Source organism: Cygnus olor, chromosome 4 (genome assembly GCF_009769625.2).
Source record: "Cygnus olor isolate bCygOlo1 chromosome 4, bCygOlo1.pri.v2, whole genome shotgun sequence".
NCBI classification, from domain to species: Eukaryota; Metazoa; Chordata; class Aves; order Anseriformes; family Anatidae; genus Cygnus; species Cygnus olor.
Genome location: NC_049172.1, coordinates 68,156,813 through 68,175,091, shown reverse-complemented (window position 1 = coordinate 68,175,091; position 18,279 = coordinate 68,156,813). Strand labels below are relative to the sequence as shown.

At 37.4% G+C, this 18,279-nt stretch overlaps 1 protein-coding gene across 15 annotated transcripts in view; it reads left to right on the top strand.

Moving 5' to 3' along the window:
* The window catches only part of ADD1 (adducin 1), a 60,702-nt gene extending 42,719 nt beyond the window's left edge, over window positions 1-17,983 (top strand). For 5 of the 15 annotated variants that reach the window (XM_040554623.1, XM_040554618.1, XM_040554620.1 and 2 more), the window contains exons 11-16: window positions 1,059-1,160; window positions 2,732-2,821; window positions 3,661-3,753; window positions 9,372-9,528; window positions 11,538-11,633; window positions 15,480-17,983. In XM_040554623.1, the coding sequence (XP_040410557.1) occupies window positions 1,059-1,160; window positions 2,732-2,821; window positions 3,661-3,753; window positions 9,372-9,528; window positions 11,538-11,633; window positions 15,480-15,832 (891 nt within the window). In that variant the 3' untranslated portion in view covers window positions 15,833-17,983. Of the gene's footprint in view, window positions 1-1,058; window positions 1,161-2,731; window positions 2,822-3,660; window positions 3,754-9,371; window positions 9,529-11,537; window positions 11,634-12,369; window positions 12,405-15,479 lie in introns of those variants that run through there. The other 10 variants (XM_040554624.1, XM_040554622.1, XM_040554625.1 and 7 more) reach the window with 5 other exon arrangements.
* The last annotated feature ends 296 nt before the right edge of the window (window positions 17,984-18,279 follow it).

Sequence of the window (18,279 nt, the reverse complement as noted above, 5' to 3'; positions counted from 1 at the left end):
AATAAAGCAACCTTCTACGAAGAACCCATAAAGCGCTTCAAGTTTGTGTTTGGGATATTTTTGTAACCTTTTAAGCTATAAGTTATAAAATACTCGACATCACCAAACTGTTCCTCTAGGTTGCTGTGCTACAGCTACAGACTATCTGTGCAGAAACTAATTCTGGAAACAGAACATTTTGCTGAAGTAGCTTATTTTAATGCAAAACTTTGGTGATGCCCACTCTTGCTTCACAGTACAGTACCATTCACTAAACCTGGTTAGTGGCATCACATTGCTTTTCATACTTCTGTCATCTTATGCTTTAAGTTCGCTTTGATGTTTGCTGAGTATCGGAGGATTGAATCAATGATCTCTCTGTCTCTCTCGTGCTATTTTGTAAACAAAACAAAACAAAAAACAAAACAAAAAACAAAACAAAAAACAAAACACAAAAAACACCAAATGCAGCAAGTGAACATGGCAGTAAACAGGGTTTTAGAACTCGTGACTTAGATCTTGCTCTACTTCTGTCTGGGTAAGGTATAGTGTCCTTTTTAAACAAATATGAACTCACTTTGAAAATTTTAAGGCCACTTTTATCAGAAATAACTAATCATACTGGAGTTTTCCTACTCTTGTATTAATGTAAGTCTGTTCATAAAGTGAGAAGTGTACTGTTTTTAGAAACATGGAACACTGCAGTTGTCAGTGTGGCCAAGTGCACAGAAAAAGCTTTAAGCCATTTTTAGCCTTCATAACCTCTGAACTGCCCCTAGCTGTAGTTATTACATTGCGTTGGGTGGAAGTTATTTGCAAGTTGACTGGCTCTTTAGTTTTTGTTGTTGTTGCTGCTAGCTTCGCTTAAGGGAACCACTGATATTTATAAATGTATCTGAAGGTACAGTTTATATTGAAGAAGCAACTTAAGTAGTTTTAGAAACGAATGGAAGAATGCAATCATTGGTTCAGTTCTCTGTTATGTATAATGCATGATCTACTCTGACGTGAATTTGCTGCTGTCAGTGTCTGTAGCCATTACAGCAATTCTGACTGTTCAACTGTTCTTGACGTTACAGTGGACTAAAGAGGATGGACATAGAACTGCCACCTCTGCTGTCCCTAACCTGTTTGTTCCATTGAACACTAATCCAAAGGAGGTCCAAGAAATGAGGAACAAGGTTTGTAATAGCAGTATTTTTTTTAATTTGTTTGTTTGTTTTGGTCATCATTACATGAAGTAACATACTTCTGAAGTAGCATACTTCTAATGAACTAACTTACTTCCCTGTAAGGGAATTTGGGGGGTTAGATAAGACAACTTTGGTATTGCCTCCCCCTTTATAACTAGATACTGAAACAGTTCCTAAATTTTCTGAACTCATCTTGGAAAAAGCTGGTATTACTTGTCCACTATGTGAAGACTTCCATTGTCATATTTTTTTTTACTGTCAGACCAGTTGCTAGATGCCTCTGAAACAACCACCACCGTGTTTATGGTAGTCATTTTATTCTCTAAAGCCACCCTTTTACATGAGTGATCTGTTTTGACTTCATGAGTTGAAATTGTGGCATAGATGAAGTCTACCAGCCTATCTCTGTATTGTGTTTTATTATATTACGATATGCTGTGATTGTTGCGAAAACTTTTTTGTCCTGTGGAGCTGCATGTCATTCTCTTCGAAATGACCTAGCAAGTAATTTTCCAGTCTCCAAATTTCAGATCTTCTCATCACCAGTCTTCCAATGGGAAAGCCTTGAATACATAGATTTTTTTTTTCCACTTCATTTCTTTTAAAGTGTAAAATAAGCACCGGCATCTTGTTAATGCTTAACTTGTTCTTGGTTGTTTTGCTGACTTCTAACTCATGGCCATATGGAACACGGGAGTTAGCCATAATGCTATGTCACAGGAAAGTCTGTGTAGCGTTACTGACAGGAATACTAATTTGTGCTAAAAACTTGTATAAGGCTGACAGAGCTTTTGCTTTTCCTGACTCAGCACTGTAAATTAATGATCACTTGAAATGAGCAGTCTGGTGAAATTGCCGAGCACTTTCTTGGTGTTTGAAACACAAACATTGCTGTATTAAAAATGAAGTGGCTAAAAGGAGAGAAGTAAAACTTTACAACTTCTTGCTCTCCTCATGACAATAAGGGCACTAAATGACAACAAATATATTTTGAATTAGTTGTTATGAATTCTTTGCCATTGCAGGATATCTAATTTAAATAGACAATACCTAGATTTAAATACCCATTTTCTGTTCCTATCTTCAGTTTTGGAAGATCTGGGGGTATTTAGAAAGCAAAAAAAGAAGTTTGAATACTCTCAGAAGAGTGTCAGTTTGTGTAGGTAAATATTTTTATGCCCTTCTAAGAATATGGGCCTGATTGGATGCAAAAAATGGAACGTTATACAATGTTACAGTAAGCTCGGTAGGAAGATGAGATTATAGGTTTCTGTCACTAGTCTGTTATAACACAAAGGACAGATTGGGTACAACAGACTTATAAAAATCACCTCTGCAATTCTCTTCTCTCCTTGCTTTTTTCCACAAATTGGATTTGTCTGCTACCTGATCTCTACAGTTTTACTATAAGCCAGTACCAAAAAGTGAGGGACAGTACAGACTGGTTCACTCACTCTTTCAAATTAAAAAAAAAAAAAAAAAAAAAAAAAAATTAACTACATTTAAAAATTTTTTTTTGTGTTGTTTATGTGACTGTATTCTGCTGCTTTCCTTTACAGATCCGGGAGCAAAACTTACAAGATATTAAAACCGCAGGCCCTCAGTCACAGGTTCTTTCTGGTGTAGTTGTGGACAGGAGTCTTGTACAGGTGAGAGTATAAAATGCCTAAAACCATTAGCTTAATCTGTGATGTCCTCTGCTTTCACCTAATGTGTCCCTATAAAATTATTCTTTAATTGGCAGAGGGTAACTGTTTATAAGGTAAGTCTTAGAGGTAACACTATTGTCCTTGCAAGAGTGCTCAGGATCAGAAATTTAAGAGGCTTCCGTCATGTAGCTTAAGCATGTCTGTGGAGGATGCTTTTTTTCTTTTTTTGTCTGAATGTAATGCATGAAATTCAGAAGGCTTATTTATATGGATTTAGATTCTTGTTCATAAGTAGTTGGGCTTTGTGATAGCTTTTTTTGTTTGTTTTCCAAGTTTATGTATCTGTTTAAGTATGAATACTGGCCACAGCAGGCTTACTGTGGGGCAGTTGTGTTGTGTGTTAAATATTATGATAATACATTTGAGGAGCAGTTTGCAGAAGAAAAACCTATTATACATCAATAAAACTTCAGAGCAGTATATCTGGATATACTACAGATACTAGCTACGAATCATAGCTCAAAATAAAGTACGACTTAGAGCTATGCAGTTATTCTGTTAAACACACCTGAAAGACTTTAAAGCTCTATATATCCGAGTGCTTTAACTGCCTCCGATATGCATTTTATGATACACTTTGAAAAGTTTAACAAGTTTTATCGTGACCATAGCATTACTTATGTTGGGGGTCATATTGTGTGCATGTCAATTCATTGTCATTGCAATTTTATCTACCAGTTACTGTTTCTTTGCATGTTTTTAGCAAGTGCATAATGCTCTTGGTTGATGTTTTAAAGCCCGGGCTCGGTTTGCTCTGTTTACTCAATTTACTGTTGCAGGATGCTCCCCTCTCAGACTGTACGGAATCTATTGAAGGGCTCGATCTCACAGAGCAGGCCTTTAGTCCCGCTAAATCTCTGTCTGTTAGAAAGGTACTGCCCTGTCATACTGCTCTAAATACTGTTGTTCACCCTTCATTTTACCTCTTCCTTACCCTGTGACCTCTTCCCTCTGTTAGCTAATGATTTGGCTATAAAAGAAAGAAAAAAATAGATGGATCTCCAAATTATGTATTTGTGATTATACAAGCAGTTAAATTACCCCATTAAAGTATATTGTAAGGATTTTCTTTTACCTTGTCTGTAGAAGCTGATGAGGAAACACTTTTGATATTAAGCTGTTGATTAGGTTCTGCATGTAGTGGGTTTCTTTTCGCATGCTATTAATATTAAATTACTCTAATTTGAGATCCATCTGGAGTTAGCTTAATGTCAGTGTAATTACATCAGTGTAATTCCGAAGATATCCACATGCTCAGCGTGTGCAATGTCACACTGTTAAGCTTTGATCCTGCATTTTGTTTCCTTAAAACTTCCTCCGATAAAGGTTGATCTACAAGATGACTGAGTAATGCCCCACACATCTAAAATGCATTGGCATACCTGTGCTTAATGCAATATACCTTAAATACAGAATAAATTCAAGAAATGCTTGTATGGTTGTCCTTTGAAGCTGAGTAAACAGGTACAGTTTGCATAGTGGAAACGCTCTGTCCTTAGTTGGTTTTGTCTCCCAGGTTTTGGAGGAGTTTCTTAGAGGTGATCTAACACAAGCACAGTGCAAGCTGTGCTTGATAAGCATCACTGTCTGATCTGCTGCAATGTTTGATCTAACACATTCTTAAATCTCTGTGCCTAACATCTTATCAGAATAGTTTTCCCATCAAAAAACAGAATAATTTGATTTACATCATTGCTGCAAAACTCATGACTTTATAACATTTTCTAGTGTAATCAGTCGGTTTGTATTATTGATAGATGCATCATACCGAGAATTCGATTAAGTTGTTTTTCAGATTACAGTTTATTTTTCCTCACAGAATATGGATAAAACAATAGAATTATTTCCAGGTTTAAGAGGAAAAGTAAAACAAAAAAATCTTCATGGTAGTGCCTGCCCCTTATTCGGGCAGCTTCTCTGCTTGATAACAATACCTTTTGAAGTGAAAATTATTTTTATGATAGGCATCCGTTGGTTATCACAACAGTTTGTTTCATCAGGGACATGCGTGGTATCTTTCCAGTATTACTTTTGAAAAATGGCATCATCTTTCTATAAAACTAGTCAAATATTTTAAATGGATTTTTGTAAGTGTCAAGGAACCAACGAAAGGCCTAAAGGTTATGATATTGCCTAGTAGTGTAATGGCAGGGTTTAGACATCATTTGGATGTCTTTCTGCTTTGGGGTGTCATTAAAGTGCTTTCCTCCTGAAATACTATCTAAAATTATATCAGAATGTCAGTTACAGTAGGAGCGGCCAATTTCATTCTTTCTTATCTATGTATGTATTACGACCTGAATGTTTAATAAAGAATTTCCTGGTGGGGGCGGGATTTAGAAAGATGATGCTGAAATTTAGTTGCATATTGTAGAACAAAGGAAATATAAGCAAAGTTATGATGCCCACGTAAACCTCACAAGGAATGAAGCTGTAAGGAGACCTATACACCAAAGACTTAAGGACTTCTAGGTACCAGATAATTAGAAGTCTTCAGTTGACAATTTCTTAGACACTCAATTACAATTTAAGTAAAAAAGTTCCATCTAATTGCAGTAAGTCTTAAAATGTATTATGTTTTCAACTAACATTGAGATTGTTATTAAATAGTAATTCACACTATTTCAGATGGAAAAAATCCTATTTGTGTTTTGTATGCATGTAATGCTTTGAGTTTCTTGTGCCTATGCTGCATTAGTAAATTCTCCGTTTTGCCTTGTCATTTGCTTTTTCCATGTTCTGAGAAGTCCTGGCCATGTTGCAACACAAAACTCCTTATGCATCATGAAACTCTATTCATGTTACAGACTCGGTTAAGTAAGATTCTTTGCTGAACCAAGAGGGAATGCTTGTTATTGTTACCAATAACAATTCTGCAATCTGATTAAAATGTATGTAAATTTTCATCAAGTGCAGGGGATTGCCTGTTTCGTGTCTATTCCTTCAAAATGAAAATTCTGTGGCTTTGCTCTTCATGAAAAGCCTCCAAGCTCTGTCCCAGAGGGAGGTGGCACTGTGTTTTAGTGGTGACTTCTACATGAACAGGCCTTTAAGAATCTTGGCTTTTTGGAGAAAGGCACTGCATTAACATCAGATTGTATTAAGTGTGATTGTTAACTTCGAAGTTAGACAGCTATGAACATGCTGTCTGATTGAGAGAAATTGGCATGTATAAAGTGCTAATTCTGCTCTGTCGCTGAGAACAAGAAGATGAAGTGCTTGCCTGTTGCATAATAGCCACCTCAGAGTAGGTTTGATTTTGTCTCTGAAAGCAAGATTTCGTGGAGAAATTGCAAAAAGACTTGGTAATCTAAAACTTCCAGGTAGGCTATGTGAACTTCCAAGGCTAGAATGAAGGTATATTGTATATCGTTAGCCATAATTGACTTTCCTTTCTTGGATTTCTTGGATCTTTCTGGGAGAGTGTGCTCCTACAGAATTCTTAGGAGTGAAAACATTCTGTTCTTGGATATAACTTATCTGCTGTTTCTTCTGGAGGAGAAAATGTTGATATTCAAATCTTTACATGAGCAATCAAACTTCTGTCATGGAAAATAATACTAGAATCAGCATAATCCAGATTAATTCACTACAACACTAGTTTTCTGCATGTCGTCCTTTGTTGCCTTGCTTGATGTGAAAGTTTCAGTCCTTCTATATGGAAATCTATTCCTTCTCTACAGGCTCTTCTAACGTTGGAAGCAACTCCAGACCAATTTTCTTGTTCAGTTTTTCTGAATGTTCATAGGAATCTCCAAATAACATGGACAGGCTAATAGCTCTGCAAAGTCTGTCTACTTCAGTGTCACATATAAAGATCTAAAATATGTCTTCTGTTATCAGATAGTCCTTTGTATTCCCTTTCTTTCTCTCCTGTTGGTCTCTTAACTTTCTGTTGTATGTTTTTATTAAAATTCTTGGAAGACTGCTCTGTAGCCAATTTGTGAAGTAATGCATCCCTTCTACTTGGATTTAGTGATGTGCATTGCAAAACTTAAGTTACTACATGGATTTACTTTCTCTATTAAATTGAGTTCTCTGCTCTTACAGTTTTCATTTCTGGCATTTGAACTGATCATGTATTGTTGATAACTGATCAAAACTGGATGAGTTAATCTGAAAACACATTTCAGCAGATGATGCCTTTCCTGGTGTCTTACCTAATTCTGCTTTTAGAATCCAAAAACACAAGTGCTCTTCCTTCACCATACGTTATCTAATTTCTGTTGTTGCCTGATCTTTTCCAGTATTATTTCTCTTGGTTCAAAGATACTCAGCTAGTACAAATACTGTTGGCATTGTATGTTTTTAAGCGAAAGTGACAAGCTCAATTCGCTGCTTTTATTCCCAGCAGTTTAAAAAAAAATGCATTTAAAGAAGAATAGACAATACCAGTGTATTGATCATCTTGCAGCAAGGTGCACATTTTGCTGTTTGTTGTTACTACTCAGTCAATAGGCATGCAGTAAAACTTGGTTTCATGTGAGAGCTGTGCTACCCAGTCATTTTGGGTTTGGGTTTATCTTGCAGACTAGGTTCAAAGACTTGTAAATGTTTGAGGGATACCAGCGTGCACTGTGTGTCTTGTTCCTTCTCTGTTGGCTTTTGTAATCTTAGAAAACTCTAGAAACTTAATGCCTGAGATCGGTGCTTTACAAGCCCATTACTTACCACTGAGTGTCATGGTTAAATCTATGTACGTAGTTTGGAGGGTGGGCAAGAAATAAGGGGGGAAATCTAAAATTACCATGGGCACCAATTTTCAGCCACTATTGAAAGCTCAGACCTGTTTTGGGGGATGCTTTATGATTTTGACAAAACAGTTAAGATTTGTACAGATGATGATGTTCTGTGACTTACTTTAATGTGTTATCCTGTGATAAAAGCCATAGCTATCAAGTATGTTTTTTTTTTTTTCCCTGGCATTACGAGAGCTGGTGCTTAATGAAATGCGTTGAGAACAGGCTTTTGACGTTCTACTAATACTGTGTGTCTGATACAAGAGTTCTTCCTCTTATTTTATGGAGTAAGGGAGGCAATTTGTAATATTTTGTTTCTCTCCTGCTGTTACCTTCAGGATCTTACAGCGGAGAGTTGTTATGCTGTTTGTTCTTCCGTACTTCTTACTGGCTGACGTTTGCTTTCTGAAGAGAAGCACGGATTCTGCCAACCAGCTGTGCTTATTTCCCTGGGTTGTACCACACCACATTTCTGGAGCTCTCCACGAGGCTTTCAGAAATACCTAGCTGTTCTTGTCTAGCACCTTTTTGGTACTGACAGTTTGTCCTAAGTGCTGTTAGCATCCTGAGGAGTTCTCTGCCTCATTTCACCTTCAGTTCTGCAGTAAAGATCTCACGCTTGTCCATTAAGTGTGCACATGGAATGCTCGTTTCTTCTTTCAGGTGCTATTTATTTCTGAACTCTGCATTCTAATGATTTAAGTATTGATACAAATAACATTTGAATGTGAAAGTGACTTAAGCAAATCAGCCCATGCTTCTTTGGTAATGGCATTCAGGTACCTCTTTTCAATAACAAAGACGTTTCAGACTTCACAAGGACAGGAGGCACAGACCACATGTCAGTCATTTCCAAACTAGTACCAAATAAACGAGACTTGCGTATATCCACTGGAAAGACAAATGCTTAAACAAGTCACCTGAAAGATACAACAGCTACCCAGGCAAGCATCTTCTGTACCTGAGATGACGAAAAGCCAATGGCTTTAGTCTTTGCTGTACGGTTAGAGAAGACAAATGTAAAACCTTTCTATTAGAGAATCGCTGATGCAGCTGCTTTTGTCCATTATAATTTATTGTACATAGAATTGCTACCATTTTATTTTTGTTGGTATAACATTTTATGTGGCTTTTATGACCAATGTTGTAGATGTAAATATGCTAACTCATAAAAATGACAGTTAAGCTTAGTTACTTAAAAATTGCTTGTAGTTAAGTTAATCTGGTGTACGCAGAACACTTACAAGATGGCTTTTTACTCTAACATCTGTTAGATGTTATGTAGTAGCTAGCAAAAATGGCTTTTTTCTTATTTAAAAAATAAAAACCAACCTATGAGCTGAGTCCTGTTAACTTCTACAGGTATTTTGTACCCAGATTGCCATGCAATTGGGCCTAGTATCCTGTTTCTTTTGTGGGGAGAAAAAGAAACGCGATACTTCTGTGAATTCAGCTAGACTGGCTGCTGTTTGATTTACTGCTTTAATGGTGGATAGTCCCTGGTGGAAACACTGATGTGTCTGTAAGAGTAATTGATGAGACCTATTTTCTCCTTAATATTAACCTGATGTAGATTTAAAACTAAATTCTACTATAGGATTTTTTTTAATTACTAATCTAAAAGAAAGTAAGTGTAACATTTTTCAGGATATCTTTTTGTTTTGTTTTCAGTTGCTTTGTAGCCGCTGTACTTCTCAGGGTTCCGCGAGTTACTGCTGAGTTGCAGATGTATCTTAATTTTCTTTCGTCAGGGCGAACTGGTGACTGCATCAAAGGCAATAATTGAGAAAGAATATCAACCAAAAGTCATAGTGAGCACAACAGGACCAAATCCCTTCAATAAACTCACTGATCGAGAACTGGAAGAATACCGCAAAGAAGTAGAAAGGAAGCAGAAGGGGCCAGAAGGTTGGTTTGTCTGTGTGTTGTTTTTTTTTCTGTAATAGACTTCAATAAAAGCAAGCGTGCTACTAATTGGAATGCGAGTTACCTGCAAAGGCCATAGGTTATTTTGCTTGTGTTCCATTTTTTTCCAGTGTGAATTAGGAATTTGACAAGAATGTTGGAGATAGGGAGGGCAATCCAAGTGCTGTAGAGTATTCTGTAAAATGCATTGAGTTCATTTGAAAAAAATATCCTGAGGTGTTCAGTATGGCCAGTTAATGCTCCTATTAGGAAGCTGAAAGCTTAAAACTTCAGTCATAAAAGTGTTTAGGTACTGCAGAGTATCCCAGGTTGTTCTGCTGTGTTTCCCTTAGCACTAGAGATCATCTGGGGTGAGAGAGAGATGTTGCTTTTTAGTAACAAAACTGCATTTTTCTAACTCACTGAAACCTCTGGATTTGAGAACTTTGGGAAGATAACAAAATCTGATTGCTACTTGGAAATGGCACATCAGGGAGACTTCCCAAGAAAAAGACTTTCTAAATTATCATAGAATTAGGAGAGAATCTCTGTAAAATGAGATTACTGCATCTGAAGTAGTTATCCTGCCCTACTTCTGTAAAGTTTTACAGGATAATACTTCCAACACTTACAATTCATCTGTGGTTAAGGTTTGAATTGAATGGTGCGGGAACTGTATGATGCAGGAACTAGAAGTGCAGTTTCTTTTGCACTGTGTGCTCCCTGCTGCTGCTTCTTGATAAGACAATGTAGGAACCACTGGAGACTGTATATGTTCAGTTACGCAAGTATTGAAGTGTCTGGGGGACTGGGATACCGTGCTGTCATGCCTGTATAACTGCATACCGTTATTTTCTCGGTAACATTGCTACATCCGTCTTAGATAAGATAGCAAAATATGGAGAGACTGTGTTAGTGAGACAGACTCCAGCTGGGGAACAGAGTGCTTTGCTTAGAAATCAGAACATCAGTGAGCAAAACACTTCTCATAAAAAAATCTCTGGATTTGAAAGGCAGGTCAAAAACCTTTCAAGGAACAGATATGAAGACTTTACAGGATCGTGACGCATCATCAGTGTCTAAATCTTTAGATAACACTCAGTTTGCTGCTGCACGGGTTTCTTGTCAGACCATGCAGCCAGTCATCACACATCTTAACCGAGAAGAGCCAGCTGGGCAGAAGTCCTCCCAAAAGGAATTTCATACTGCAGTGATCAAAGCGTTAAGGTCCAATCCCGACCTTTTGACTGAGGCCTCAGAATATGGTACAGTTGCACTTGCAATCTAAGGAACAAACTCTGTCTTCATCGTTTGGAGATTCTGTCAGTTGACTCCTGTCTGTGGGACTGATTTAACTGTTTAATTGTCTAGATGAACTGTCTGGAACAATGATTCTGTGTTGTTCCTGATGTATGGTGTACCCTATTAATTATTCCTTTGCATCTAGGGCTATTTAAACCTGGAAGCAAGGGGGACCCTCCTTACTAATAGCAAATATGCAAACCACTGTGAAATCTGTTTTGAATCATTCAATTACTGCATGTTTCTCTGATCAGCTGTGCAGTCTTTCATTCTTTTCTTTTTGTATGCAATTTTATTTACCCTGAATTTCAGGAAAACAATTCAAAGCAAGCAAAAGAGCATTAGCTTGTGTTGGTCTGATAGCACACACCCCTCCCCCCATTTATTTGTATCTTCCTTTTGATTTTTCTCACAACTTTTCTTAGGACAATATTCTGTCCTAGCTCATAAACCATTATATTATTCATATACTTTTAGTTATAAAAACAAAAAATACAGAACAGCACAACTGTGACTTGAACAGTGTTGTTAATACCAAGCTGTCACTTAAATTTCTTTTGCTTGTTTTGATATTATTTAATACCCTGGCAGAATTTTGATTCAGAAAAATGTGTTCAGATTTCCTGTGTTTGAAGCAAAAGGACACTTGTCTTTTCCCATGCTGAAGCATTTTGTCCGTCTCTTTAATTTCTGTTTGTCTACACCTGCAGAACCTTCAGAAGATGGCAGACAACAGAAAGAGCGAAGTCCCCCTGATCACACTTCAGCGCGCACTCCTCCCAGCACACCAATTAAAGTAGAGGAAGGTATGTTCTTCTGATTTGGGGGCCAGGGGAAGCCAGTAACTGCATCATTAGTGACTGACGCATGAAAATGTATGTACTAGTATCTAATAAAGGTAAATTATTTCTTGTATTCTGTTTTTATACTACCTAAAATATACTACTCTGAACTGTGTGATAGGAGTTCTGTTTACAATAATAAAGAAGTGTGCATTAATATAAAGACAAATTTTCATCTCTTCAGAATTGCCTTGTCATCTCTTGGTGTTTCTCAAGTGATTTACTTGTTTGTGCACTTTCTGCAAGAAAGACTTGTCCTTATGAAATGAAATGTCTGATGGTGAACCAGATACTAATTAGTTGCTTTGGTAAATCTCCTTCACTGATTGCACATTTCTTAAACATTATTGTACTTGGATTACACCTCAGTAAATGTTTACCAACTCAATTTCAGTCTTAGTTTCATTGTTTGCTGATCTGACATGGTAATTTTGATTAAAATGAGACAGGGCTGGGAGAGTCTATGATTTCCTCAGAAGAAAAAAAAATCTTGAACAGGTGTAATCTAATTTTTGTCTTGTTTCCTTTACCTTGTACATTGGATATATCACTCGTCTGTTAGTCTTCCATTCACTACTTCATCTCATTCTGTTTCTATAAGAATGGTTGCAACCATTCTTCTAATTTAACACAATGGCTGTGATGAATGCATAGATTCTCTATTTGTGCTTTTTTCTTCTTGTGGCTGCGTTACAAACAGGAGATGGATATGCTAAAGAGTACCTGTTACCATAGTAAGTATCATTCCATACTCTGACCTGCTTATGTGCTTTGCTTCACTCTTGCTTCTTTTACTAATTTTTTTTGTTGTACTGCGCTTTTTAAAAGGCAGGCTTTTTCAGTTGAGACACTGATTTCCGTAGTTCTTGATTTCATGAAACTCTAGGTAGTTACAGATTATATGTTAAAATGCTTTCCCCCTTTGAAAGAGACTGCAGAAGTGACATTGTGTGTTTCCATATCTGTGTCTGACTCCTTATAGTTTCAAAAGGGATAGTCTGAAGTTGTCCTTCAGCTATAGCTGAAACAGGTCTGGGAGTTTCTGCCCCAACAGTTTGCTGCTGCCTGCACAGTTTATACTTGGTGATGAAAGTTCCTAATCTATTCCAGTTCAAAAATGGTACCAGTGATGTAGATCTGAACTAATCCAGCACACACCTACACGGAAGTGGAAATGGAATTAATCCTGTTACATGTAAGCTGTAGGGAAACTCAAATTCCAGCCAAGGAGTGACAGCAAGTACTTGGTGGCAGCAACTTCCGCAGCTGTTTCCGCCAGATCTGCAGGGCTACATCAGATTATACTTTAAAGTAATAAGGATGTTTGGCCCACTCCATTTGTATGTCCTGTTGTATCTGAATGCCAGTGTTTTTGTCGTAGATGTAAACATCAGATTGATTATATCATAAACAACTGTGATAATACTAATAAGGTTCTAAAATCTGAAAATTCTTCTATGCTGAGAACTCTGTTCCACAAACTCATATGGGTATAAACTTGACAGGACAAATGTACAATGCTTATTTTAGAGACTTGAGTAGTTGAAAATGCACATCATGACAACTCTGACTGGCAGGAGTTCTGCTGAATGACAGTGTTCTCTGTATACAACCACCTCTCAGTTTTTTTCCTCATATTCTTTCTGTTAAAGTGTAGCTGAAGTCAGAAGTGTTTTATGTTTGAGTTATAGCCTAGTTTGTATCTTTGTCCATATGTTTAAAAAACAAGCAAGTAAAAAAACCATAAACCTTTATTTTCGTAAATAATGTTAATTGTAAACACAAGTATTAATGTTACTTTTCAAAGCTCTCTTATGCCACAATATATTTTATATACATATATATATATATATATATATATAAAGGGAGAGCATGGATGTAGACTTGATTATTCTGAAGGGAGGGAAAAAAACAGCATGAAACTTTCTGAGGTACTGTTGAATTATTAAACTGTAAATAGTTTTTTTGCAGCAAGATATAATTTGAAACCTTCTGGGCTACATTACGGAAATCCATCAAGTAAAATAACAAGCCTTTTACGTATTGTATGCTTTTTAGTCTAATATAGAATTCGTTAATCTCCATAATTCTGTAAAATATTGCTCTTAGTGAGCTAGATAAACAGACTTTTGTTCCATTCTGTCTTAATGTTAATCTCTTCAGTAGAGATGAAGGTAATTTGACAAACTGGGAAGGGTTGCAGTAAGTTTAAAATAAACTTGTTTTAAAATAATAATAATAAATCTGACCAACAGACAAATACGGTGCCTGTTCTAAAACCAACCCTGCTAATGTTCTCGATTAATTCCTGAAAAAGTAAAATCCAAACCAAAAAGAGTGTAGTGGTAGTGAAGAGCTGTAGGTAGTACTTGTTATGTGTATATATATGATGGACATTTGTACTGGTTAATCTAGAGCTTTAGGAGGCAGCTCGTAATGTACATAATTGCTTTCTCTTTTTTACTCTGTTTTAAATCCTGCCTGCATTATAACTTTAAAATTTCTAACTTGTGCATTCTGTGTGTTTGGAACTGAATACTAGTGTGTTTTGTTTATTTAACATATTAGATGTTTGTGGTGCTCTAGGCAGAACATGTTGGTTTCCTACCAGGTATTCACAGAACAGCCCTGTAAAGATATTACAGGATAGTAAGTCCCATGTGGCAGAAATAAAGTCACTGTCCTTTCCATAAGAAAAACTGGGAAGTATCCAGTATTTTCTCTAAGTTCTTGTGAAAGCTGTCAGTGTTTTGGAGGGAAAAAACAGATTTTAACTTTTAAAAGGGGGAAACATAGATGCAAAACGTAGATGCCTTTCTTTTGTGCCTAACAATGAGTATGGCCTCGATTTTGTTCTAAATTCCTCCTTACCTAACATCAGTGGAGATATATTTGACACAGCTAAGGAGATACTTCTCAGCTTCAGTGCAGTGTTGAAAAATGCAGGGAACTTGAAAAGTGATCATTGTTGTGTATGTATGCACAAAAGAGCTTTCAACAGAACATCTCTAAAGCATAGTGGTGAATGAGAAAGGTGTTACAATTTGAGAGTAGTGGTAAAATTCACCTTTGGACATTAAGTTGCCACTGAATTTTTGATGGTCCATTTTTCTGGGGTGAGATTTGCTGTATTGCATAACCTGCTGAGCTTATTTAATTTGATAAACTACATGGATTTTACTTATAAGAATCCGTAATATATATTCATATATCTTGCAAAAGAAGTGAAGCCTTTGTGATGGGAAATGATATTCAGAAACCACGTGTGTTAGACCTCATGCAAGAACATTATGGAAATCCATGTTTTGCAATTAAAAATTGGCAAGCCAGTGGTTTAGAAATTAATGGATTTGCATATATCAGCTACAAATCAGCACTTTCTTTTAAACCTGCTGGGATAAAACTGAAAAATTAATCAAGATTCTGAATGTCATGATGCTCTCTTCAATGCCAATGAAAACTGTAAGTTTAATTCCTGCTTACTCTACTAAGATCTCACGTTGCCTGCAAGTGATGCACACTAAACATAAGAGAAATCTAAACAGTTGCTTTCTCACTGGCTTACACCCACAGAATGGAATTGAGCTTTATCTCTTCTGTGGTAAGAATCCCAAAAACAAGCAAAACTTTTGAATATCTTATTTCTATCTCTGCTGAAAGCTAAAGAAGGATAGACCTATTACAAAGGCTTTTATGCAAAGTAAATATTTTAGTTTATTTTATAGAGTGCACTTACCATCGACTTGCTTGGCTCTCCCTGCCCGAGGGACACGAGTGAACTAACTGGGTCATTATCTGTCCGTCCATTAGAGACACAGCAGGACCAGACTTACAAAGATGACAGTGATGCTGCAACTTTCAAGCAAACCCTCCCAGATCTCACCCCTGACGAGCCTTCAGAAGCACTCAGCTTCCCTCCCTTAGGAAAGGAGGAAGGGAGATGTGATGAAGAAGTGCCCAAAAGCCAAACGGAATCACCTGCAGTGGAAAATAAGGAACCCCAGTCTCAACCTGCTGAAGAGCCGGTAACACCGACAGCTGAGGAGGGGACAGCAGCTGATGCAGGTAGTGATGAATCTCCAGGAAAGTCCCCATCAAAAAAGAAAAAGAAGTTTCGCACTCCTTCCTTCCTGAAGAAGAGTAAAAAGAAGAGTGACTCCTAAAGGCCAAACACACTGCAGAAACACTGTCATATTTTAAAATTCATTAACCACTAGAATGTACCAGATTGTACTGAGTGTTTTGTCTTATTATGTAAATGAATGCAACAAGTAATCCAACCAGCCCCTCGAGTTATGGCTTGATTGTTTAAGGTTATAACCAGAAATTAACATCTGAAAAGGTGCTAATCCTGTGTTTTCAGCAGCTACCGCAGATCTGATCCCTACTTTCTAATCAAATACCAATGATTTCCACGCAGAAGTCATTGAACCACTATTTATACTTTAAAGCCCACACCGCTTTACAGGAGAATAAGTTTTCACAATTAAAAATGCAACACAAATTGCTTACCACAAGAAGCTTTCTCTTTAAATATTCTGCTCAGAGTCCCAAGTAAATTTCTTCTTAAATGTTGACTTCTAGAGAGGATGCTTTTGCAGTGGTGTTTTCAAGGGGATGTCTTGAACTGACACGTAGGCTTCTGCAATCTTGTGATTACAGATCATGTTTTAGTAAAGCTTTAAGACTATCCATTCCTCCTCTCTTCTGACTATTGTAACGAAATGAAGGTGTGTTTCACTTTATTTTACGTCTGGCACTTGAAATCATCTTTGTCTAGGAGGACTGAAATAACTGGCGTGTTCCGCTCGTGTGCGTTGAAGGAGCCCAGCCTTTCCAGTGAGTACAGCTTGGGGGAAATCTGTCTTTCAGTTTTTGCCTCCCTAGGAATCAGTCATATGGTAATTGGGCTGTTAGAAAAGGTTAAAGTGACTCTGCCAGAAGCTTTCCAGCTGGTGGTATGAAGCCTGGGCAGCTGTATTTTAGGCCTTAGCACGGGTTTATTGCACCTGCTTAAAAATACCTTGGGTGCACATGCAAACCTGTTGCGTATAAACCCTATTCGCGGCCTTTTGTGTTTATTCCTTACCATGATAAAAATGTAAATGTGTTACACTATTGAACCTTCTTTTGATATTATTTTCACTTAAAAAAAAAAAAAAACAACACACACTGGCATTTCTTTATTTTTGTTGTTGTTGTTGCCAGCAGTAAAGTACAGAAATCCCAGCTAACCTTCTTAATGATGTATTTTCACAGATGTTTGCTATAAATGTTTGTTTAATATGTAGCATGGTAAAGAAAATCACTTTCACTACTGAATTACCTATTTTCCAGTTATTGCCATGCTTCTGTCTATCACTAATCGTAAAAATAGTTTCCAAATCTGATAGGTAAAGCTTGCAAGAATTCTCCAGAAACCGTACGTAACTTACCCCAGCCCCGGGCGGGGAAGGTTGTGAATCGTGTGCGGTTTCCAGTATTAGCATTTCTGGTTGTAACAGCAGAAACCACTGAAAACTCCTTCGTGTGCGGGAGAGGGAGATGCTTTGACGTGCAGTAAGGGTCAGTAACAGAACGTGGATGTTACCTTGTAGGATAATGTATTATTAACCATTGTGATTGGTAAAATAGCAGGAAATTAATGCCTTACAATTAATTCATGCAGTAGAAGCATCGAGTAAGAGGTGGGTTCAGCAGCTAGGTGCAGCTTCGGATTAGAAAGGCCTACATTAGGCCTGAGGCGTAGTGATGCCTTGGACTGGTTTCAGACAGTGAAGGGAAAACAGCTGAAATGGCAGAGCTGTAAGGCTTCAAGTGAGGGAAGAGGTTTGGAGGTAGTATCGAGTACCACGAGAAGTGTAACTTCACCTGTTCTGGGATGGGGAGAGGTAGGGCAGGAGTAGGAGCAGCAGGAATCACTGTGCGCGAGCCCCCCGAACAGTACTGTTTAGTCAGGACTGCATGGCACTAATGGCTTTGAGCTTGTACTTTAACCTTGTATGTCCTCTGTACACTAGGAAGCATACAATACTTATTTTGCTAAATTGTGTTTTATTGCAGGGTCGTAATTAAATTACTAATTGCTCTATGTTTCAGTTCATTAATGGAGTCCCTCCATTTATCTTGACCACATATGCAATGACTCTTAATTTCTAATTTTGTAGTTTGTTCTTTTAATTCTTTGTATTACAATATGAAATGTAGTCATGTATGGTATGGTTACACACTTTGGGGCAAAATAAAGTCCTGTATTTTTCTTTTTCTTGTATCATTAAGTTCTACTCACAAATAAAACTCTTTAAAAAAAAAAATCTCTTCCCCTTCTGCTTTCTAGTTTTATTCTACAGTGTTTAATTAGCTCTGTTTTCTGTTAACAATTAGTATGTTGATTAATGACTGATTTCATGTTTTCTCAGAAAAATACTTCAATTGGCTTCTGTAGGGCTTCCTTCCTAGCCATTCCACCTGAGCAGTAGGCTGGAGGGACACCAAAAAGCAGCAACAACCGGGTTTAGGCTGAAGGCCTGCCTGGGGGAAGGTGGCAGGGTCCTTTCCCCATAGCCCCTCCTGCCCCCTCTGCTGAGAAGCCTCCGCAGCCCTGCCTGGG